Here is a 26,454-nt window from a genome sequence, read left to right as displayed (position 1 = left end):
ATTTGCCTATTACAGACACTCATGGCTTTCACGATTTAAAAATACTTTAACAAAATAATGTATTTCTGAACATATTATGCTCAGTATCATATAGATTATGAAGCTGTGTATAAGAGCTCCATGTGCAGCTCTATCTAACTACAGTATCTCAATTCACAAGTCTTAAATATGACTGAGAGCCCATTCAAGTGGTTTGGTCAGAAGCACAGGATAATCTTTGTGGGTGAAAGTTAAATTCATTTATTAGCCGTAGTTATATTAATAATGCATTTAAAGAGGGTATAAAACAATTAATGATACTTAGACTCTGGTACTATTTGAGTGTTTCAATTTTGTTTTTTTATTTCTTTTCCTTGAAAAAGCTCAATGCCTCCATGGGTGAGTGTCTATGGGTAGAGAGTGTTGTATAAGCTGCAAAATGCTTTTAGACAAATATGTGATTTTAGCCTTTTTATTGTAAATAAAACTGACCTGACATGTCTGATGTGACCTGAATAGACTAAGGGCCACTTTGGTGACCAGCGGGGATTTGCACAAACTATAAAGACACAGGAGGCTGTGAGATAGTGAACAAATACCCACAGAAAGAGCTGGCCACGAGCTGGATCAGTTGTTCTGCTGTACTATATATAAAGAGCAAAATCTTATCAGTGTTTTGCCTTGTGTAAGCTAGTATAGCATTTGAGATAGCAAATACAAACGTGACCGCACGACCCACTTAAACTGATTTTATTAGATGATTTCTAAAGAGCACACAGTACTCAACATTCTTACTCTCAGCACTGAAATGCTTGCTCTGTGAAGCCCTGTCAAGATGTTTCAAACGAAAGCTCCTGGGTCACAGTTAATGGACTTTTTTTTCTGTTTTCCATGAAGTACCAGCTAGCATCTTATTAAGCATCTGTCAGGCTAAATATCTGCCTTTTAAGACTTCACTTCAACATGTCATGGTAACACTCACTAATGTCTCATTTCCTTGAAGAATATTAATTAATTAATTAATTAAAACAAATAAATAAAAACAGCATTTTAAGAACTAACACTGTGGTGCTGAGCTCAAAGCCCTATACACTAACAATAAATGTCACGTAAAGACTGTGAAGAAGAGAAATTCCTATCATGTTTTATTGCCTTTACCTTGCTTTATGGGAATGCACAACAAGCTGGATATAAAGCATCATAGGTTTCTTTATGTGTATGGAACATGTGGCACACAATTTCAGTATATAAAATGAAGGGAACAGCACAATGAGGAGTCATTTTCTTCAAGAGGAAGCTTGTATTAGAGTTGCAATCAAATGCACTGCAAGACATTGTGGTGACGTAATAAATTTAAAGAAAACATATCAAGGCCTTAGTGAACTGTCTTAAGTTTAATAATGCATTTTGAATGTTTTTGAGAACTCAATGTTGAGCTTTCTGATAGTGTTAATGATAAAATAAAAATCTCAACTAGTCCTTCAACCAGTTGAACTGGACCTCTGTTGTCATGGTAACACCATAATTATAATAACATTTAATAGCATCAGACAGACAGAGGCAGATGTACTGTTTGGGTAAAGATCAAGTATAAATTTGAGCTTTGTTTTTGAGATGCAGACTCTAGATATGAGTTTCTGCTTCCTCAAAAGCTCTGCTGGGTTTTGTGTTCTGTCTCTAAGCCGTGAGAAGAAATATAAAAGTACTACATCATCTGCTTTAATTCAATATATATCCCAGCAGCAATAAGCATGGATGTCACATCTTAGTGACACTATGCAGCAGACACCTCTAGCAGGGTGTCTTATTCCATTATGCTTACACCCAATCCCTCATGATGAGTTTATACCCTGGGATCAAAGGGCTGAAGTCCCAGACACATGACCTCGATCTCAGGTCCCACTGAAATGTCAAGAGGTGAAGCTGGGACATGCTGGCTTGTAAGAAGGGTGTAACTCAGTAAACGCATACTAACAACACATCCTCTGCGGCTGCTGCTAAATGAGCCTCACCACTACTACTGGTGAGGGAGGAGCTGACACAGGCAGTGAAGGGGACATGATTAAGGTTCAACAAGTGCACTGTGGTGGGATCAACAGTAAATGAATGTTGGATTTCTTAGAGAACAGCAGTATCTTCTCCTTTGTAACTCTTTGTCTCTGATGATTGAGGGTTACAATATTTTCATTGACTTCTCTGTCTACACTGTACCACAGGCCTATAAATATTTAGAATAGTGTTGATTATCCAGTCCAACTGATATCAATACAGTGGTGTTAAGAACCCAGGGTGGGTGCGGATTTGTAGTGTAGTGCTTATGAGTACTTTTCTCAACCCATAAGAAGGCCTGTTGTTGAGCGTGAATAAACCCAAGCCTTAGCCTTTTGCTTCTCCTTTAATCTTACTTTGTACATGATCAAAACTACATACACTCCCAGGGCAGTATGATATACTGCAGAAGCTGCATTAAGATTACATCGGATCAAACAGAATACGAAGACTACAGCATGATTAATGGCCTCTGTATACTGGGTGAACAAATATTAGGCAAGAGAGCAATAAACAGTGATGGCAGAATATATCTTTTTTTCCCCTCCTTTTTCATTGTCTGGGCATTTCTCCTGAGCAATCCACATATCCTTCAACACTGTTTTCTAGACAGCAACCTGAACAAGCCGCCTTGAACCCCAGACTTCCTGAAGACATGCACCAAGAGAAGCCACATTAGTCAGAAAAGTATCTGGCAGGAACTTGTTCACGTGAAAAACCATGGGGAAATGTGTGTTTACTGCAGAAACACCAAACAAGACCTTGGACCAATCGAAATTTGTGTAGGATACTGAACAAGTTTTAATTTCAGCTGAGGTCAAATGTGAGTGAAATAAAACTCAACATGGTTTTATTGCAGGCACTGACATAAACAAGCAGTTAATTGGGTATTTGATAATTTAGTTAAATCAGAATTTAACTAGAGTGGTGAGAACTTTTACCTTAGACACTCTCTGGGCCACCTCCCGGCCAACAGAGAGCCCTTGGACAAATGTGCGTGCAGCGATGAATGCCCGGGTAACCTGAGCCTTGAGCTTCCTGGGCACGTCTCCAAAGGGCTTGAGCTGGTCGGTGTACTTGCTGATACACTCCAGATAGTCCTCAGTGATAACATACTGGGAGTTGAGCAGTGTGAACATACGCTCCAGTAGCCGCGACCAAAAGTCATTAAGCATTTCCTCCAGGTTAACATTCCCCCCTGTGTAATAGCGCTTCAGCTCAGCAAACAGGTTCTCAAAGACCTCCGAGTTCTGCATGTAAGGCTTGCCGTAAGTCCTCACAAACATCTCATTCAGGGACCTCTCTGTGTTCTCCAGCAGCTCCAGGAAGAACTCTGGGTTAAGAAGAAAGGAAAAAGTGTTATTGTTTGATTTTCTGTTTCAGTCGGTATAAAGTATTCTGTACGTGGCATACATGATTTGATATAATGCAGTAGGAACATCTCCCTTACGTTTGTGGATGTAGGGCATGGGAATAGAAATACAGCAAAATTACATTAAATGTGTCTGATTACAAGACAGAATGCTGCTTAAATAGGAAGTTTACTTGATTGCAATTCTGACAGCCAACAACCAAAAAATACACAAATAGCATATCAGTTAAAGCGTCTGATGTTGATTTCATTTTGAAGAGACTTCACTGCTTTGTTGATTTTTATCTGCAGCAAACTATTTTTGACATTGCAATAGGAGCCTTCCTCATATATCTCTGGAGAGCAATAAGTTCTATGTTTGCAGTGCATGAGGTCTGAATTGTCCATATCTCACCTTTAAACCCCAAATACATTCCTGCACTGTGATAGAAAGGATATATATTGGTGAGTGATTTCCTATATACAGATTCTGACTGGAGCATTGCTCCATATGCTGGAAGCACAAGACTGTCTGACTAAGAGCAATAAATCATCCTTCATTATGACCATGATTCCACAGCCATTCTGCATTCTCCTTTAAGACATCACTTGTTGTTTGCCTCACGACTTCTATGACCCACCAGAAAGTGAGATGAGATGATAACATCTCTGACAACCTGCTATTCCTGATGATAACGCTGCCTTTCAAAGACCAAGATTAAAATTTCAATAGACTTCCAAACTCTGCACATTTAACTGAACAGTCAGAGGAGACTCCATTCCTATAAATGATAGTGGAGATTACATAAAGTCTTTTATATTCACAAGTTATTGTGTTTTATAGGGCAATATATCTAATCTGGAGCTATATTTCTGGACACCATACAAGTTTTAGTCTTACTAAAAGTCTGTTTTGTTGTTTCTCCTGATGGTAAATCTGATTTTTCTATATACTTCCCTGTGGATTTGTCACTATGAGTGAACCCTTGTACCTTATGCAGTCATTTAATTCATTGTGCTATAAGAGGTCATTCTTGTCCTGAATTAGGTCATTAAAGAACCTGTAGAGCAGTTCATGGTAACACTTCCTATGGTAGCATGTCTTTCTCTGAACATATCCACTTAGAGATCCATCTGGCACCTGAGCCATGAACATTACAGTCACTTATCAGAATGGCCCTGACACAACTGTAATGGATTTGAAGTGGTCATTAGTGCTCAGCAATGCAGGTGAAACTACAAATTACAGAAGCAGAGAAACAAAATGGCATAATACCACACCAAATCATATTATTAGTTGTATGTTGCACACAAGCAAAGAATGTTAAAATTACCTTACTTTCACCCAGACTTTACTGTTATCTTAGGGTATTACTTTTTCTTTTCCCGTGTATGCAGGAAATGAGGAGTTATTTAAATATACGAAGCTCCAAGCATGACTTGTGCTTCAGTGACTTGTTTTTGCTAATGAAAATAGTCAGTGGTGCTGAGTGATGTGCATACTGATTAATGACAGCTTCAAAACTAATTTCATTTAAAAAGGTGCATTTTAGAAAAAAAAAAAATCTCAGTGCAGTCAGTGCGTCAGCTGAGATATTAACTGAATATAACTGATATAATTAAGGCATATAATTAAGAATTTATTGTTAATGTGGACAGTATATTTGATAGATTTCTGAGCTCTGTTTTGGAGTGATTACAGTGCATAATTACATTATGGATGGCCTCAGTATGATTCAGTGACTACAATATTTAGTTAAAAAGGACATCTTAATCCAATTAGTGAAAATTCATAGGAGGGATCATACTCTACAAGAGCAAATTTAGTGACACGTCAGAGAGTAAAAAATAACAGGAAAGCTTATATAATTAAGACCTCTGTCTAAATGAAAGGCAGCAAGAGCTGCAATCAGAGGATAACAATGCTGAAATGCTGGACAGGGGTGATTCTAATACACCCAACTAGCAGAGAGTTCATTGCATTTTGCTGATAAAACTCAGTTTGGCTCCAATTCCTCACTGTGCGCACAGAGCTGTGCAGAGGTTACACAGACCCATTCTCTCTGTGATAAAGAGAAAAGCCTGTATCTCTGTGGCTCAACAGCCACTTGCTCTCACAGAAACTTCTGATGGATGCTCTCCTATAGATGTCAGAGATGTCGTGGTCTCTTATTGCAGCAATCTTGAAACACACTGCTCTGATGTTAAATCTTAAATCTAGATGATGGGAAAAGGCAAGTTGCATGCTTTTACATTTAGAAGCAGACCACAGCCTTCGGAGACAAGAGGCTCTGGAGCCAACTTGATTTGAGAACATAATCAGTGGAGGCAGCTGTGGATCGGAGGACATCTACTGACAAGACCCTCATGGGTAGTGATCTGCAGAATTAATTACTGCAAAGTCTCCTGAAATGTGACCAGCCATAATGTAGAAGAATAAAAAGGGTTTGTTTTCCATGACAACCTATTCTTCTTCGTTGGAATAATCCACAAAAAGAAACAAACAAAAACTATATCATAAGCTATGGCTTAATTCCTTTTTATACTTTTTTTTTTTTTTTCAATCCTACATAAGCAATTGATAGGCAATAGTAAAATGCTTCCTGAGATGGAAACTAGATAGATATCTCAAAATCTGTCTTAAACCATCTCAGACACATTTCTGATATTCAGTATTTGGATACAAGGATCTATAGACATAAACAGAGCCTCAGAGTGAAGTGCAATTTAAGAATTGATAAAGTGAGGCTGTGTAATTGCAGCTCAGGAACACAGAAGATCATTTGTTCATCTTCATTTAACAAAGCTATGCCCTCAGTAAAAACATCACCAATCACTCCTGGCAGAGATTTTAGTGATACCTTCAGGAAGAGATTAATATATTACCAGTGGCTTTCTGGATAAAAATGTGATTCAGTTTGTGACCTGTTTTATTCACTTTGTATCAAATGGAGGACATTAAAAAAATTGCAAGGACGGTGAAACTTCTTGGGGGCAATCCACAACCCGGAAATAAAATCAGAAGCCCAGAAAGGGCTTATGGGCAACAGCAGTTTTGAAAAATACTGTAATTATACTGTTGAGATCCAGGATGGAATTTGTTTGACCTGGTGTTGTAAAAGTGGCAATGAATTTTATTGCTTTATGTTGTTTTACTCCTCATAATGTATTTCCTAAAGTGCAGCATTTGATATCAAGGCCACACACAGATGAAAGGTACCAAAAGAGCCAAATACACTCAAAGAAAGTTGATGAATTCAATACAGTATTGTTTTCCAGTAATTTCTCAAATGTCTTCTAAGTAAAACACATTTCTATAAGCAACACATCGTCAGAGCTACGTGTTATTTATTAGTTAACATACCCTGTGTTTAAACTACAAAAATGACATGGTTTGTTGGCCCTCATGCAGCAGAGTAAACAGCCTGTTTTCTCCAGTAGAGCAACTCTGTGTCTTCTCCTACAGGACTCCAGCCAATCAAAGAGGAAGCCCATCTCTCACTTTGTGATTATGGAAACTGCATAATATAAAACACACACCTAGGTTTGCAGACAGCCTCTTTGAACCCCCATGTCTGTGCATTAAAGGAGCACCTCATATCCCCACCCCACATCAGTCACACGCTGGGTCACTAATTGGTCAGGCAGTGCTGGTTTACCGTGGTATTCTACTGTAGATTAGATAATATGTTGACTATGACTGAATGTGCATGTGTTAATGCCTGTGACTTGCTCTTTGTGAGCCGTTCAATTCAATTTCAAAATCATAGCAGATGAGTGAAAAAGAATTCTGGTGAGTCTCAGAACACTTCCATTAATGTAAGGTATGCTGTACCTTTGTATGAGGAGAAAAAACAGGACTACTTAGAGTTACTTTGAGAGCTACTTAGAGATCCCTTAACAGGATTAGACATTCTGTACTCTAACACACAGAGTCCTGTGAAACAAAAGATAGTTGACAGATAAACAAAAGAGTTTAAAGTTAAAGTGGAATCTTCTGTATTTTCCATCATCAGAGCATCAAAGCTTGTCCATCAGAAACCATGCTGAAGAACTGCTACAGTCCCAGACGTTTCCATGTAAAAATTCCACATCTATACTGTGGAATTTCTACCTGAATCCTGCACGCTCTTAATTGGATGGTCCAACAGGACTTCTTAACTAAAGAATGATTTTGCTGAGCAAGCATGACCTTTTTACCACCGTCAAGCCTCACATTCATCTAGTCACACACATCCACACCTCGTAGCTGGCCAGGAAGGTACAGTTTTTATGGTTGGCACGTTCTTTGGAGTAATTTTGGGTTAACTGCTTTGCTCAAGGGCACCTCGACAATGGCTGCTGAGGGAGGAGAGAATTCACTTTTTATATTCTTGTATAATTCAACAACCCTCCAGCATAACAACAGTGTGTGAGTCAGTAAGAACAAAAAAAAAGATCAATCGTGGAAGGTGGACCATATTAATATTCTGTTTGGCTACCCAGCATGGTGTTCATGGTCAGGAGGGCAAAAAATCGATTAGCAATGAAGACCCCTGATTTAGTCTTTAATAAGCAAGTTAGAAAAAAATTCTCTTTGCCACTGTTTTGTGTAATTTCTCTGAATGGTTATTTCCTGTGGTTTCCTAATAGATATTAAATAAATAAATAATGAGAATTGTCAGACATGCTATTTGATACATAGATTCACGTATGAATTCATTAAATTGCAGCAAATGTAGGGGCATGTTTGACATTAATTTTGCAGATGATGCTGTTTCTCTCTTAGATTCATACAGCTGTACTGTGAAACTGGGTTGTTGTGGATATTCTTGTATTTCTTCTCAGATGGTCTTGGCATAGTCGAGACTGTGCCCTCTCACTGTGACACATAGGCTGTGGTGTCAGGTATGCGTGGGCTGGCCAGCTACTGTCAGCTACAGTAACACTCATCACAAACTCTGCATAAAAAGAAGAAAATATACACATGAACTGACTGTGTAGGTGGGACTCCAGAGTCAGGTGCTAAATAGACGGTAAAGAGCATCTAAATGAAGTAACAGCACTGTATTGTTTGGATTTTTAGAGACATATTCTGGCTCAGTATCAAGGCCAACACAATTATTTTGGTAAAGAGGGACATATAGTCAAGAAAATGCAGATTGCTAAATATAAATAAATATTACCTGTTTTGTTTCTCATGGCAGTGGTTTGTTAAATCTCAGCTGATAGCTCCTGCTCAAAACAAATAACCGCCCAACTTCAAACACTCAGGTTCAATTAATGACAAATAAAGATAAGGGTGAAATTCAAATCTAGCAATCAATATCGTCTATTTCCCGGGCGGGTGGTCAGTCAAGACCCTCAGCAGACACAGAGTCTCCAGACAGCAGAAAGCTGCATATAGCAACTGCTCTGACGCTGATGAAATTATAGAGAGTGGCAGCAAGCCCCAAGAGGAAGAGGGGTGCCTGGAGTCATGCATCTAAGTGCTGCTGGACAAACCCCACTTCCTCCCTCACTGAAGTCCTCCTTATGACATTCACTATCCTGACAGCGGCTGATCAAAATAACACTTATTTATTTATGCACGCTTCCAGGAATCACATGCGGGCTAAAGAAGTGTATAATTCCTGGAAAAAAAAAAACAGACAGACATCACCCAGGCATTGTGACATTGAATTTCTGGGCAATGGACAATCATCTCAGAGTTGCATACTGTAACTTAATAGCATTTGTTTCATACAATATGTTGAATAGTTTGAAAAAAAATGAGCATAGAAAGACAATACATTGACTGCTGAGTATTAAATTGCGCTATTAATCACTCAAACATTATTTAGTTGTGACACAGGATATATTTAGATAGCCCAATATGACCTCCTACTTCTGGACCAAGATTAGAGTTACTTTTGCATACTAACTGAATGTTGCAGTTTGATCCTGAGATCCAAGGGGAGAGGTTATATTTATGTTGACATATTATTTCTTATCTATTTACAAGATGTAAACAGATCGTACAACAACTGCTTAATGGTGAAAAGGTGTCTTGTACGGCGACATTAGGAGGTGGTGACAGATTTGGTTCAGGCCAAGCCACCTTAATCTACAGAACTTTAAGTCTAAGTGATAAACCTTCATTCAATAAGGACATGCAGTTAAAGATGCTGAGGTTTACTCATACTGCTGAACCACAATTACTCAAGGAAAAAACAATGTCTTTTATTTTAGCTGGACATCTGTTAAAATATGTTAGTTGTGTTGTATAATGTCAGTATTGTCACTTTTGTGTTTCTGGTCTGATTGCCTTCTGTTGTCTGTGCACCTGTGGTAGCCCTGAACACAAGCAGCTGTCGAGCACCATCAGTTCAGTTGTCTCAGTTTCGCACTAGCACAATTACTACTCGATACCAATTTTGAATCCAGAGACAATTCAAGATTCATCGTTCCCAGACTCCTCTATTTTCAGAGATTGGTATTTTGCAATTTAAATTCCATAGATGACATAGGTGATAAGCTGCTGCTCCCTCCACCACCCAGTCTAATGTTTGAGAGCTGGAGGGAGTATTATTTCTCATTAAAGTGCAACTACAAGGAGCTGAGTCCATAGAGAAGAGTACCAAGAGGGAGAGACGGAGAGGCAGAGTGAGTTTGGTTCAGTAATTATCCCCTCCCAGAGCAGAAGCTCAGTGGATGTGTAGTGGTCAAGACAGTCACCATGGGGGCTAAGACAAGATCACACACAGGACAAGACCACCAAACAGCCTTAATAATGCAGAGTTTTGCTCTGTACTGCTGTTCGAGCTGTCAGTCTGCTGTGCAAGAAGCCATGTTTGTCTAATCCAACAAGAGGGTTCTCCACTCCAAGGCATATTAATGAGATTTTCACATCTCATCTCCTCTTGAGGGAGGACAGCTACAAACGTACAAACAGTGAGTCTTTTCAAATTAACACATACAGTCTCAATCCTTTGATTTTCCTTTTTGTAGCAATTTGTTCTACTGTGGCCGACCATTAAAAGAATATAATGAAAAAAAAGAAAACAAATTAGAATAAATAATCAGCATAAAACATTATGTTTAAAAAAGACTAAGACTTACCATCAAATCTCTTATGTCTGGAAACAAAGGTGCTTCTCAAAACATGACTCATTTCATCAAGCAGATTCTCGAAGTCCTGTTTGCTCTGTTGGCCAAATCTGTCCTCCATTTCCTGGGTGCAGCATGTGTTTCCCTGAGGACATACACGAAGATGGTCACCTGCAAAACGAATAAAAATAAATTAGATAAATGTTTTTGTGTCCACACCAAAACTGACACGTACAATACACGGTCTTAATCTGTTAAGTGCCTGTAGAAATCAGTCTTTTTTAAAAGGGGATTTTTGCTTCAGATATTGGCTAGAAATCTTTTAAAGCATAGTCCAGGTCTCTTCAACAGCTCTTAATAGCTGACTAGAAGCAGTCTTAAAAAGATCACACCAAGAAAACTGACAGCTTTTTACGATGGTACTCAGAACCTGAATCTCAACAGTTTTTTTTTAGGGATAATACCAAGGGGATTTGATTATGATGCCATATGTAACACAGTTTTCCTAAGATCATGTACTGACAATGGCCTAAAACAATTCAACAAATCCAAAGAGGGGCGAGGGAGGCATAAACCATATGCCAATAAATTATGGTTACACTTGGTTTGTAAGAACTGTAGCTCAAAACGCAATTGCATTTACAGTGTCAGCTGTCTGACATGAGATCTTGTCAGGGACCATTATCCCCACATGAAATACACTTTAACTGTAATTCTCCTTGGGCAGAAAATGAGTTCATAATTTCATAAATTGACAGAGTAAAAATGGCTTGTGCAAAGTAGGATCTTTAACATTTTCTTGTGCAGAAGAGGAACAGTGGTGGTGCTCCCATTTGGTCTGACAATAAGGAGGATCATTGGCTACCTACACAAGGTTATCAAATCAATAAGGAAACAGATAACACATTCCTATAAAACATTTTCTTGTACATTGCATAATTGATGACACTGGGAAAATACTGAGGTGAATCAAAAGTTAATGATCTACGTCATTCCATTTTCGCAAGCAGCCAGTTTAAAAGAGCCATGATAATGCAGACTCAGACTGTCACAGCATTCATTTCTTCATTTCACAGTCTAAAACACAATATCACTGTGGGAGGGTGAGCACAACAGTTAATGAGATGGAAATAGAATCACGCGCTAATAATGATTGCTAGGGTATAATGACTGAGGATTGTCAGTGAAGTTCAGTCCAACTATACTCTGAACTGACTTATTTTCATTTCATGTGGTTGTTTTGTCTGTAAGTATCTTATCTGTTGTCATGTTTATATGTGTTGTGTGGACCCTAGGATGTTCTGCATCAGCTAACGGGGATCCTAATAATTTAAAATAAAGACAACTGGCAAATTCTTCAGTTGCATCCCCTGCACACTCATTATCCCCCGATTTTTCCCCCCTACACAATGCACAAGGAAATCAGAGAAAATGCAGATTTAATGTATATCATCTGGTATGAGCATGAACTTCTAATCAAGAAAGCAGCTGTAAGCAATTGGCAGATGTAAAATTTTCTCACTGCATGCAGCAACAGATAGACTGCACAGCAGTAGAGCAAGAAATGGATTTCACTAAGTGAGCGCCACAGAGTGAACAACATGAGCACAAGCACAAGATCATTATAACATGAAGAAAAAATAATGACATGAAGTAAGATTAAAATTAGACTTCAACACCAAGAATTTCAAGTATATAATAAGTAAGCAAACACCAGTGTAACGTCCCAGCAAGCTGCCATTCTACTAAGTAATACTAAAAAGGAAGAGAGCGAGAAGTTCCAACATGTAGGCAATTACACCTTTCTATGAAAAAAGAATGTCAGAAACTAACTTATAATTTTTTAACTCAACAGGGCTTCTTATTAGGGCTGAAGAATATGACAAAAAGAAAAAAAAATCATATTGCAATATGAGAAATGATTTTAGTGGGAATTTTTGAATGTCATTTTCACTTATGATTATGTGATTTGCGGGTCTATACCAAACAAGAAACACTTGTAACATCACAATGCTTCATTTATAATGATATGTTGAAACACATACACACACACTTTATCAAAAACAGTAAATAAATAAAAATAAAGAATTGCAGCTCCTGCTATTTGGATATTGCACTTGGCCATATTGTGATTTCAATAATATTTTGATCAGTTGTTCTGTGTTGTGTCAATGGATACTGCTGAGCTTGCTCACTCTAGAGTTTAAGAAACTGCCCTAGTAACTCCATTCATTACCTGAGCCAATTCCATTTACTGATAAAGAATGTGAGACTCAGTTGAAAGCTCTGAAAATGACCTTTAACATTAGAGGTGAGTGTACTTTAGTACAAAAAGGTCAAATTTTTCATGAACTTCTCCCATAAACTCAATATGATTTATGTTCACCCTTCATTAAGCGCCATAACGTCCCTAGTGCAGTACCGATAATTTCATTTAAACGGTGTTCAGAAAATATAGAAATGCAGGTATGCATGATCTGCTGGCTAGAGCAGCACAGGCTTGTGCAAAATAAAAACAGTGCAGCACAAGTGTGTATTAAGCATAAACTGAAACAGTGGGTGCTTAAGAGAGAGCTCTATTCCAACAACATATCCTCTCCACAAAGTATAGTAGTTAGATACTGAGATACTGTAAAAATATAGAGACATTTACACACCATGTAATCTTCTGGTATGATCCTCCTCACAAAAGGCTTTGATCTTAGAGGGAAAGAGGATTTCTGTGCAAATATGTCTTTGGAGCATTCAGGTGGACACCTTCCTTTGCAGACGCTGTGTTGAATACGGCACATGAGGCTCACAATTCAAATTACCACTTACTTCAAAACAAAGTTATACAAAAAATCATGGATTCAAGAACTTCATAATATCACACACTGTCCACTCAGACATATGTTACCAGGAGGTCCCTTGAGCTACAAATTCTGAGTGCAGCCTTTTCATCAGATATGTCAAGAAGAGAGAGAAAAAAAATCCATCTTGACACAACGACCCTACTGTGTGCTCCAGCTGTCTCAACAGAGCAAAACATCTCTTAAAAATAAGCCTGTCGTACATCAACATATGGGAAGGGGCTTTCAAGGGACTTCACCACTCAGTTAAGTGCCATGACCTTCCTCAGCAAGGTTAAAACAGTACTGTAGGCTCACAGATACCCTATCTACTGTAGTACAGACCACATATTAGCAACAGACAGAATGGAGTGTGGACCAGCAAAGAAAAATTGTGTGTGTGTGTGTATATATATATATATATATATATATATAGTGCCATCGTATGTCTTCGTATTATTTTGGATTTAATATTTCAACAATATCAAAAGACTGAAACCTGAAACCAACAATTAATTCATTCCAACAAGCCAACACAGTAAAGATTAGACAGAGTGGATCAAATTCTGATAATAAAGAGTGTGTTGCATGACGAGCATGGAAGTTGTAGTAATCCAGTTCAGCCACTACGCCACATTCACCTCTGCTAATACTATCTGACAGATACAGACTTTTAGTACACTGCAGCTCTCTTTAGGGAAAATGCCGAGCACATCAGCTGCTTTCACTGCATGCATTCAACGGTACACTTTTTACCCCAATTACATCTTCACCCACTCCTCTGTTCCTGTTAATACTTTCACTTCAACTGAGACTTAAGTTCTTTCAGTGCATAAACTTCAGCTAAATTTCCATTTAATCTTTATTTCTTGGATCCTATCAGATTGTCGTCGTGTGAAAAAAAAAGGAAATAAAGAGCCAGAGTGGTAGTAGGAAGTAAGGTGACGTTTCTTTTATCCATGACCACTCTACAACCTTAACCACATATATTATTGTAACCACGAAAACGAAGGTCTTCTAACCTTAATAAAGTGCTTATTTTAACTAAAACCATGATCCTTTTTTACACCTAACCAAGTAGCTTTTGCCAACCAAACCATGGCTATTGTGCATCTTTACCGCATGTTTATTATTGTAGCCATAACAAAAATCTGATTCACTTGCCGACCTATACAGTGTTTAAGTTGAAAGACTTGTTGGCTGCTCAAGCTGCTTCCTCACTCACAGATTTTCTAGCAATGAAGTTCATTGCCCAGTTTCTCTAGCAGTTGATCACATCACATTTTCCTCAGATATACACTCTCTAATTTTAAACATTATCTTGTTGCAACAAATGGGTATCACCCAAATAATCAAAGAGTATAGTTCAGGGACTTCTCAGACCACTCCTGCAGCATAATCCAGTTTTCTGCCATTGATTTGTATGCCCATTGTGTTTCTAACAATAAAAGCCTAGATATGAATCATAGGTCACACTTGCAAACACTATGTCTGGTGTTGCTGGTTCACAGCTTTGGGATAGAGGATAAAACAAATTCTGCTGTGTAGTAGTTGGAGATGAGTGTTAGTGGTGCCCTCAAGTTCACCACCAGACATTATTAGCTGAATACAGTCCCATTATTATCATTTCTATGGAACTCAGCAAGTTTCTCCAAACAAACTGTAAACTGGCACTGATACAGTACTGTATTTTCTACAACTACAACACATATTCTGCTGTTATAGCTATACTTTTGGGCAGAGGTGAAACATTAAACAGCTTTGCTAAATTGTCAAAGTAATGCTCCTCGGTGTGTGTTTCTCACTCACACACAGACATGCAGAAACTTATCATGAATTCATCATTGAGTCAATTTTTTTGCAATGTTATATAACTTTATAGATATGTTTCCTATGATAAAGTGAGTTTTTATCAGCTTTTCTATCAACCAATGTCCCATCTTAAAAACAGAAAAAGGTAGAAAGAATTTTTGGAAACACTTGTGAAAACAAAAGTGGTCTTCAAGTAAATGTCTTAGCACAGCTTTGGGACAGTGCTCCTTGTTTCATTACTCATTGGATCTGTACCAAGCCAAGTCTTATGCAGATGGGGTTTTTGTTTGCTTTTGGTTGGTATGGTACCAAGTATGATTTCCACCTCAAGCTGTCTGTGATCCTGAGCAAGCCATACTTTAGGAGCTGAAGGGGAATTATTTCCCACTAATAGCTTTATATCAAAGCTGGCTTATAGTGAGTCATTCAGTACTAACGTGAGACAAAGAGACTTGTCCCAGCCTAACCCCGCTGTGCTGTCTTGGTCCTTGTCCTCCATTTGTGCGGGGCTAACAGGAATATGCATAACTCTGGAGCCATGGTACCAGATCATGTTTAACATGCATACAAAGCAGCAGATCCCACTCACATTAACATATTAATAACAACAAAACACATAGCAATACATATTCAATACATTCAAATGTTATGCCACTGCTGTGATCCAACGTTGAGAAAAATGTAAAGTTGAGTTTTAATGAGAGAGTATTATGCATGCACTTAGCAATTCATTAATGGCTATAAATATATATAATAATAAATCGTAATTACTTCAGTCCAGTGTCTGTAATCAAATGGAGTGTCAGTCAAATCAGCTAGGTTATTAGCACTACTATTCTACTTTCTTCCTGCTGAGATGTGCTCACATTTTATAGTGCCTACCTGCAATTCACTAGTTCAAGATAATTTTATCATGGACTGCAAATACAATTTGTTTAGGGTTTCCATTGTGGTAAGCATTAGTAATCCTTTCCCCATCCTTCACCAGGGTTAAGTAGTTTTCAAAGTGATGCTTCTTGATGTTTGCCTGCTGCCAGCAAGCTGAAGGAATTTGTTTGTGTAATAATCCTACATAAAAGAGCAGGGATTGTTTTTCTGGCTTACTGTTGTTTGAACGTTTTGTGTTCATTTAATTTGCAGATCCAGTGATGTCTTCCATGCATCTGTTGTCATTGTTAACTTTGTCAGCATTCAATGAAGCCCCCTATTTTAAGAATTACTCAAGTCACACCTATTCAAGTTCTGCGTCACTAAGAACAATACACAATACAACAACAATAAGTAATACAAATCAGTAATAAGAGTCAGCTTGAAGAATACAGTGTCCAAGTTCTTGTGTACACCAGCAAAGGTAGGCCAACTCTCAGAAGTATTCCTGTGAAGTGTACCTGGCCAAAGAGAGACCCACAGCATATGTGCTCTGCCATCTGCTGTGTCCCATGGTTCTCCCTGACAAACTTTTTATGCATTCACACTTGAAGCCACACTCACTCCTAATGAGATCAACATTCCTAATGTCAGTGAAGTTTCCTCTTCCATGTCACATCAACACAGGACAGCTGGAAATGACTTTTGGTGGCTTGTTAGCAGCTCTTAGTTCTCAGTCTAAGAGTCCATGTGTTTTAGTCAGGAGTTTTCAGTTCATTAATATTTTTGGTCTGCTTTTAGGGCAACAAAAAATTCTGGACACTCAATGTCATTTTAGTCAGCACTTAGTCATTCTCGCATCCAAACATAGCAACATGCTAATTTTGCCTTTTGAGAATATTTTAAGTAAAGGTAGACCCTGCTGTTTCCATTATCAATCTAATTTCCCCATCCTCTCACAGTAGCCAAGCTCTGAAAATGCTCGTTTACTGCTAATACACACATGACAAATTATTTCCAAATGTGTTCTGCCTCCAAAATATGTACATCATTTATGGAACTCGATGCATTTTTGCTTTGTCGTCAATCATCTTGAGAGAGAGGAAAATTCTCAAAACAGGTAAACCACATGAATACCCAATTTTATTAAATTCTGCTTTGTTGAAACATCTCAGCTAATGTGATTTTTCTAACTTCTGTGTTAAGGCTGTTTTAGCCACACCACATGACTGGAAAAAACACAAAGCAGCATAAACTGTTGCAAACGATGAATGAAGTGAACAAATGAAATTAAGATATTAATTAATGAATTAGTCTAACCAGATATACTGGATATACTGTATGAAGAAGTTAATGTGCCATTGTCTGGGCCCATGACTATCACCTCTTCAAACGATACACTGTAAGGAGCTCATTATATCTGACCTTAAACAGAATAGGTTAGCTCACTTGTGTCACCTTCTCGTCAAAGATAAATGAAGAGGTTAGCCAGAGGTCGCTGTAATTCAGTGGTCTATCCAACACTGTTCATATTCAGATAATGTCATGTGCTTGGAGATATGCAAGCTACTTAATGCACACAGACTGAATGTAATAGGCATTCACCGTTTCGGTTTCACAACTCACTCTATATGACACACTGAAATAATCAGATAATCAGACTTGAACCAAAAAAAAAAAAAAAACCCTACATGTAAAAGTCAGATCATATCCTCAGGAACTACAGTACATGAGAATGAAATTCAATGCATACGAACACTAGCATGGATCTATAAATCTGTGTATTCCACACAGTCTTTCCTTTACACTTTTAATAATGTCTCTGGAGGGTTTTGTGTACAGAATATCCAAGTTTCTCACTCAAGCCAGAACTTGCATCAATCAAAATTGAATGGCATTATTCCTATCACATTTTGGGTCATGTCAGAAGTCATAATGAAAGACATGCTCGCGTTTTAAATAACTGGGGGATGCTGATACAGAAGAGTGTATGTCCTTGGGTGAATGAGGACAGGTTCAAGAGGAAATGAAATCTCACTGACATAAAACAGTCTACAATAAAAGCGGCACAGTACAATGGTATGATGGTATTCTTCATCCTCAGGAGAGTCAGCGTGAAGGGAAAAAAGACAGGAATAAAGATGTTGGAACAGTTTCATACTCCTAGCAAATGTGTCAGGGTTTTTTTTGTGAGAATGTCAAGATATCCTACTGCAACATGCCATGTGCAAGGCTGTGTGCATGATAAAACAGTAAGTGTTGACTCAACGGTATGGTGTTTCATATTGAAATATTTCTAAGCGTACTATAAAAAAAAAATCTTTGAAGGAAGAAATATAAATGCATAACTGCCCTCTGTCACTGCAGAGGAAACATTTTTAAGAGGCTCTGAAGAAATTGTTGTGGAGAAATAGGTTTTCTAGATGATATATTTAGTTTTCACACAGATCCTTCCCAAAACTGGGGCTACACTGTGACATTTGAACATAAACCTGTTTCTGAAGCTGATACCTACTCCTCCGGGCTCAAATACAAAAATTCTGGGTGATCAAGTACAGAGGAGATGACCGTACAAGTTGAAGGCGTTTGCAATCCTCTTCAGCTGAACACATTTTAGATCAATAATTTCCCTGATAAAGAAAATTAATGGGCAACTGTTTTCATAACTGATTAACAGTTTCAGCCAATTTCAGTCAAAATGCAAAAATGTATTTTCTGCCTCCAGGATTTGCTCCTTTTCTTTGCTGTATATGATATTTTTCAGTTTTGGACTGTTGGTCGGATAAAAGGCACAATTTTAATGTCACCTTGGGTTCTTTGAAATTGCGATCTCCTGGAATTTCACAGACTAAACATTTAATTGAGAAAATGAACATCAGATTAATCAATAATGAAAAACATATTTTTTTCACCCCATATCACATCCTATAGCACAACCCCCTACATATATACAAATACTAGATTTATCCTTGTATAAATATTTGCCAAGAAGATAAATACACAACCTAAGAGTACAATATGCTTGACCTCAAGGGTAATAGCTATGGAATATTCATGTGCTGCCTCACCCTCCTGCAAGGTGCACCAATATCATTACAGCCAAGATTAATGTATGGATTTCTTTAACACCATGTGCAGCACATTTAGGAGTGACAGGCACTGCATAATCAGCATATGTAGCACTATGTCAACTTTGATATTTATTGAGAAGTATGTAATAAAAAGCCTAGTGGAGGCATGAGAAGACCGGTGTGGCTATTCGATCCACATGGGCAGCATGCCTAGAAGCCCCCGAGAATTAGACCTGAGCGGGCAAGCCACTCTCCTCTGCGTCAACTTGCTAAGTGGAGCATGGCAGAGAACTACACTACAGGTAGCAGCTTTTGGCTGTTTGGAGACCTGAAGGGCCCCGAGACCTGTACTGATCATTACCTTTCACTCAGCATTTAGAGCTTAGTTTACAGACACCGGCCATTATTAGCTTGGATGCCTTGTTACAGTGCAAGTGCCCTCTAGTCTGCTTAACAGCGAAGAAGAGGACACAACTCAGCTGCACAGCATACAGCTCCCCATGATGGGTTTGCTGAAACACACCACACTGAAACGTCCTCAGGAGCAGTGTAAAGGCAAACATCCTCTCCCAGTTGCACATCATGTCTAGTCAGACGCTGTCAACAAGACAGGAGTGGCAGACATGTGGCTAAAGATAGATCCAACGACAGCAACGAGGCATTCGAGGGGGCTTTGTTTCACGATGGCTAGGTTTTGACAGGCAGATGAGGTGTTGGGGAAAAGTACCAGCTAGACGTCACAGCCAAAAGCCAAAAATGTGATTCTCATGTCAATGAAGAACCACACACTGATCCTTTGGATTGGTGATGATCCGTGGACTACTTGGAAAGAGCAAAATTTTGCCAACTACTGGAAGCTGTGTAAACAATTCGAAAAGATAAATAATAAATAGAATCAGACAAGGTAGTCAGATGTCAAGTATGAGATATGTGCCAAAACTGTCTCCAACGTTCTGGTAATCTTACTCATACAGAAACATAATATAACTGGTGGCATGTTATGATATGGGATGCCAAGGTACCACCTCTGAACTACTGTCCACTTCAATTTGAGTGAATTAAATTCTGAGTTTGAGAGTATGATGATGTTCACTGTACCAGTGGAATTTAAATTGAATAGATTATCATACTGCTACATAACCTACCAAAAGGAGTTGAAGGCTTCTATTTTTATAACAATCAGTATGCAGTACGTGTAGTCTATACTGATATGAAAAATAGTGAAAATGCGTTAATGCCAGCTTCTTAAATTCTCAGTGGCTCCAGGTGAGAGTTTAATTGGACAGTTGTTGACAGTAACTGACAGATCAAAATAACATCTATTCAATCTCTTGTTGACAACAGGAGCACTCATTCTTTCACATTTCAAATGATTCTTAAACCATTAAACAGCTATTGCCATGCCGTCTCAGGAGAGTAACTTCAATCCATTTCCTTGTTTTTCACAGTAGATTTATCTCAAATGAGTTTGACAAACATTAATTCACCATGGCTGTGTTTGCACCATCTTTCCCTCAGTAACCTATATGACAGCTGCTGCTTATCAGCAGTATAAACATGGCACATCAGGCTTCTAGTATTTGGCCAAGCTTCAATAACCCAGTGTCTCTTTCATGTGTTTTTGTTTCCAATCTTAATGTATTTAGAAATTCTATTTTCCAACAAAAGAAGTAAGCTTTGTTCCTACATAGCATTAAAACAAGTGAAATGCAATGGAAAATATGATAATAATGTTTTCACATAATATACACTGTAAATTAACAAAAAAATAAACAGCATTGTTAATAACTGCACAACTGCCAACTAAAATCCCTTCTGGTTTTGAAATGTGTAGGCTGAATTAAAATTTCAGCAACCAAGGTTATGAGCAACAGAAAGTTGGACATAAACCCCGCTGAAGGCCACAAACAAAATAAACAGCAGGCTTGGGTCACAGTCAGGATTAAGGTTTAGAAATATTATCCAGAAAGCACTTTTGGTGTTAAAAAAAAAAAAAACTAACCCTGAAGACATGAGTTTCCCTCCTTCCTAAACAAACTCAAACACCTCAAAATTCACAGCTGAGAATATCTTCCTTTTGGGAGCTGCAAAGCATTATTACATACATATTCTGTAAGTTCAAGAGTGGAGGAATAAACTTCCCCCAGAGTGGGGCAAAGTCAAAAAACTCTGCAGTGCTGTATGGAGGCAAACATGGGCATATTCCATGTCCGTACTCCAATTGACAAAGTCAAAATTTTGACAAAGGAATAGATACTGCATGTACATAAAACAGAAGAATAACGGAAGAATAATTTCAAGAATATTATTTTAATCAATTTTAGGTACTAGGTAATTAGGTACACATGTATGAAAAGATCTTTTAATATAATGCAGCCTCCAACTGACATCTCTGACATAGAGGCAACAAAGGCTGCACAACCAAAGCTCAAAGCTTCAAAGCTTCAGGACAGAGTTTAAAGTTGGTCTGCAATTAATGGTTATTTTCATTATTGATTATCTGCAAATTATTTTTTAATGAATTAACTAGTCTTTGGTCTATGAAATATCTTTAAGGAGATGTTGAAACCTTAGAATATGTAGCTTTTTCACTTTTTTGCATTTGACTAAAACAATGACTATCAAAATCATCTAATTGATTTATCAGCTGATCATTTCAGCACCAACATTACGCCCATGATTTTTTTCTGTAACATTAAATATTCATGAATAAATAAGCAAAAATCAAAATATTTGATGCAGGCCTATTGTGTTTGATAAAATTAAACTGTACAGGTGTACTGCACTTGATACAACTCTGCATTCTGCACAATCACAAAAAACCCTTATTCAGTGGTAATGCAAATTGTGTCTTAACTGAAACACAAAGGTGGAAAATTCCCCTGCATAAGCTTTTAGATATGCTTTGATAGTTGTGTTGTTCTCCTTCCCATGCCGCAACCCTGAATCACTTGCAGGACACAGTGTTTCCTGCAGCTCTCAGAGGGAACACCCGCAGAGAGAGCCCATCATGAGGCCATTTTGGCATTCATGAGCATGATTGATGACACAGGGATGGAGGCAGCACTTGAGAAATCCCCTCTGCTGCAGGGAAAAATGATGATTGCTTTGGATTCTTCTTCTGCGATAGTATCCCCCCTCTGCTTCTCAGTGGGACACATTCACATTGCATTATATAGCAGAGTGCAGCCTCAGATGCTGGTGCTACATATAGAGACTCAAACAATAACTGCTAATCCCAAAAGTCCAATTATCTACAGTTTTATCACAAATATTATGTTGCTTGAAGGGTGAAATGTAAAAGCATAAATACACCAAACACCATAATCCCATCAAAAGCTGTGATCCCTCTTAGGACTTCGCTCCCAGAGCTATCTCCACATGTGTGACTGACAGGAAGGTCACAACAATCTGACAATACATCATGGCGATACTGACGTATGCTGCAGGGGCTAACAAAGTCACCTGGCCATTCCCTCTGCATGCACTCCCATTTTGCCCTTTTTAATCCTCTCCATCCCATTACATGACAGCAGAGAACCTGTGCACATTACACGCTCCAGCAGAGATCATTTGCCTCGTTGTGCAGGCAGCCAATGGATCACATAAAATATCAGCAACATTATTTCTGTCCCGTCTCCATCTCCTGGCTGGGAGTAAACAGAGCTGGACGTCAAATGACTGCACGAACAGAATATGACATGCTAAGAAGTTCCATTGAATCCAGCAGTCTGCTGTATGACTCACTTTCCATATCTTCCCGTCTTGTCTCAGACGTTGGGTAATCCACTGAGTGGAAACTGAGACAGTAGGAGCAAGACTGAGAGCGGATCTCATCTTTAACCAGAGCAGCAAAGAGGTGGATTTTAAATTAGACTTTTTGTTCTAATATTTTAAGGCTTTAAAAGGCAAAATTTTATGAATTTGTTAACAGTCATATTAAACAGAAATACAGTAAGTAAAGTATGCTGTGGAGAGGGAGATGCTCTGGGCACTTTTAGATGTGTGAACACTCAAAAGAAATCTGAAACTTCATGCTCCCATGGTTGAAAATGTCTTCACTATGTTGCTGCTGACCACCTCCAGCCTGGCCTGGTCAGCAGGCAGAAGTATCGCCTAAGTCTTGTGGAATTACTGTACCAACTGAGCCCTTAGGCTTTGGACTGTAACAGCATTTCTGTCAATAACACTGACTCCGCTGCTGTCATTCCACCTGACCTGGTTCCTTCTGTTTGACCAAACATGACAGCAAAAATCTGTGGTTTTAAGCTTTTCATTCTGAGCTTCATGAGACAACATACTGTAGCTGTGGCTGAGCATTTCAAGTGGTCCTGAGCACAGTATACCCCACTGTTATTTCTTGGTGATGATGATATAATAGATTTGGCCGATATGGGCACCTCATGTTGAAAAAGGCACTCAATGAAAATAAACTGCTACATCAAAAGCTGCAAGGAGCCATCATTTAACATAAACATAAAAGCAGTGAAAGCATTATTTTTTGGCACAGCATTACCATGAACGCTGACATTTTTTCCACAATGATCGGCGAGTTAACAGAGAGTGATGGCAGCTGTAAGACTGACGGAAACAATAAACTTTAAGGGGGAAGCTTTAAGAGCCACTCTACACTGAGTCCCGCAAGGACCAACTAATCTACAAGTGCTGGAATATTAACTGCAACTGAACATGCTCACCATCTGCCACATGGATCCTCTTAACCCCTTCAGTGCCACTTAAGCTAACATTACAAACCCCTGACACACAAACCTGTGTGTACAGTTTTTATGTTGTTTGGTAATGTGTCAATAAAACCCCTAAATCTCAAACAAGTATACTATGTCCGTCATAGAGCCTTTGACTTAACAGTAATTCCATTACATTTACGCACTTAAAAATACTGAGTGTGGTGGTCTGATTTATCCAAAAAATAAACCAAGCAACTATTCTAATGTGAATGAATTCAATTTAAATTATACCAAAGTAGAGTACCATCAATGAGATAAATCTTAAAATCAGCTCAAAATTATATGAATTTCCACAGTGAAGATGGAAGATCTCCATAGAGAACATGTACTGTATTTCTGCGTCTGATTGAAGCTATTTTAGGCAGATCCCGGTTTGTGCATTTACATTAACCTTTAAATAAACTGAATTTCTACTTTTACTTCAGTCAAGGTTTGGCTTAGCTCAAATGCTGTTTGCATGAGTGAAAGGCAATAAGTCAGAATCCCTAAGGAAATGCCCATCACTGGGTGAATTTGCTGAGGTGCTGATTCCGCGTTGTCTCTCCAGCAGACATGTAAGGTTATGACTCATTCAAAGACCAGATCAAAAGGCGTTTATTCAGGGTGACATCATTCAGAGATGAGAGAGATTGAATTTTTCACTCATTTGGGAGATTAGTTGTGATGTCAGGGACCTGGATCCAAAGGATTTAATCACTTTGTTATTCAACCCATCTCTGAACAGGTGTGCCAGTTATCAAATATGAAGCCTTTTACTCGTGCCAGATTTCCTGCTTTACAGAAAGAGTCATTGGCCCTGAAGCATAACAATAACGACCTGGAGAAATAACTCCGCCGGGGAAATGTGAACAGAACACATACCCTTAATTACTTCAATTTAAAAGCAGAAATATTCACATAAATAAATACTAGGCTTAATGTGAGACTACAAAAACATTCAGTGAAATCACAGAATTAAGCTTAAATTAAGTTAACCTAAGATTTTAGAACGTTTGAATGTTAATATTCTAATCGTGTGAGAATTTCTTTTCTAGTATATTGTGGTAAAGCACTGCTTTGACATTTCACAGGAGTCATTTTTATTTATGATTTATGATATGATTTTTTATTTTTTATTTTTTAATGGTACTTCAGTTTTCAAGTTCTGACAGTCACTAGAGAATCCAGACAAAACATTATTAAACCTGTGTTATATTCATGTGTGATCTCTGTTCATTTCATACATTTTACTGTCAGGACCCATGTCTACATTAAGAGGCCTAAATGTCTCACACCTTCATTAAGGTACTTGAGATAATTGCTCAGTAGGGTAGTGGCTGAAATGATCTAGAATGAGTGACTCATGGTTATTGGCTGCCGCTGAGGCACTGCAAGAGGCAGCAGTTCCACTTCACCTCATCACTGCAAGCATCTGAGTTTATCTGCAGAGTTGACCATTCATTATCTCTGCCTGGTTAGCCCTACACTTTAGACCTCTGCTGGACACACGCAGACTGATCTTTTACCACAGCTGATTGGGGGGCCTACTGATGCTGGCTGATACTGTACTGAGTGTACAAAATCACCAAACCTCACATATACTGTTAGTGTTTTGAACTAGTGTGCTGATTACAGCAGGCCTGTCAGCTCACTGGTGCAAACTGTAGGATGCACCAGGCTGCTCCAGCTGTCGGTCACTATCCGATCAGGTCGATTAAGATTATTTTGGTGACTGAGTACATCCCTTGTGTGCGGTTTAAAACTTTGCGAAGAGAGACTCGCAGCAACTTAGTGAGTGACAGGTGGTTGAGGTGCTTTTTAATGCAGTCGCAGTCGCAGTCTACACTTGCATTCAAACCGCTTTACAGACCTTCAGTATAATGTGAATGACTTTGCATTATAAAGTGAGATGCTGTGGGAAGGTTTTGGGATTTTTAACTTTTCCATCCAGAGTGAGACATTAAATACAGATGCGTTTATTTCACAAAAGCCCTTGCTTCGGTCACGAGGCGAATCATTAGTGCTGTGTTTGGCAGTGTCGTGAGCCTGACTGGCGGGTCGCACTCAGTCAGACCTTACCTGGGATCTCCTGAAGAGGAACATGTGCGAAGCTGAAGCCTTTCCCGATACAAGCCTCCCTCACGTCGCTGCAGTTCCGTGCTTTAAAATCTGCTCTTGCTGCAAATGACAGCACAGAAAAAGTGCAAATGATGGTCTCCAGTCTGAGCATTGTTCACTCCTGTGAGTATCCTTATTGTTTAAGGTTCTCTGCAGTGTCCCGCTCGCTGGTTTAAAAAAAAAAAAACAACTCCCCTGCAGTCGATCCGCAGGTAGGGAGAGTGGGCGTTTAATGGTTGCAACTTAAGTAGTGTTAGCGTCTACCAACATATTTTCCAACGCTAAACGGGGCTCTGTTGCAACCGTGAACGGTTGAAAGTCCCCCGGCGCCGCAGGAAAGAGGACTGCGAGTATGGAGGTGCCTCATGAATCCAGGCAGCGCGTTTCCCGGCGTGTTGACTCAACTTCGCTGAGCAGACGGAGCCCCCAGTCGCCGTGTTGAAGTGGAACTGCTGTGTGGAGGGGAAGCGCTATGTGCTCAGATCAGATGCACCGGCAAGGCAAAGCGGAATACAAAATATGGAGTGGAATCCAGCCTCATCCATTTCGGGGGGGAGGGGGGGGGGGGAGCTCTAGGGGTT

General features: G+C 38.8%; 1 protein-coding gene across 1 annotated transcript in view; it reads right to left on the bottom strand.

The window, feature by feature from the left end:
* LOC108901599 (glypican-6) overlaps window positions 1-26,385 on the bottom strand; it is a 65,581-nt gene extending 39,196 nt beyond the window's left edge. Inside the window, exons 1-3 of the mRNA XM_018703137.2 lie at window positions 25,835-26,385; window positions 10,460-10,618; window positions 2,970-3,361 (exon numbers count right to left, since the gene is read on the bottom strand). Of these exons, the coding sequence (XP_018558653.1) occupies window positions 2,970-3,361; window positions 10,460-10,618; window positions 25,835-25,985 (702 nt within the window). The 5' untranslated portion in view covers window positions 25,986-26,385. The remainder of the gene's footprint in view (window positions 1-2,969; window positions 3,362-10,459; window positions 10,619-25,834) is intronic.
* Between the last annotated feature and the right edge of the window lie 69 nt (window positions 26,386-26,454).

Source organism: Lates calcarifer, linkage group LG1, assembly GCF_001640805.2.
Source record: "Lates calcarifer isolate ASB-BC8 linkage group LG1, TLL_Latcal_v3, whole genome shotgun sequence".
Lineage (NCBI taxonomy): Eukaryota > Metazoa > Chordata > Actinopteri > Centropomidae > Lates > Lates calcarifer.
The sequence above is the reverse complement of the archived record's forward strand: the minus strand, read 5'-3'. Positions and strand labels throughout refer to the sequence as shown.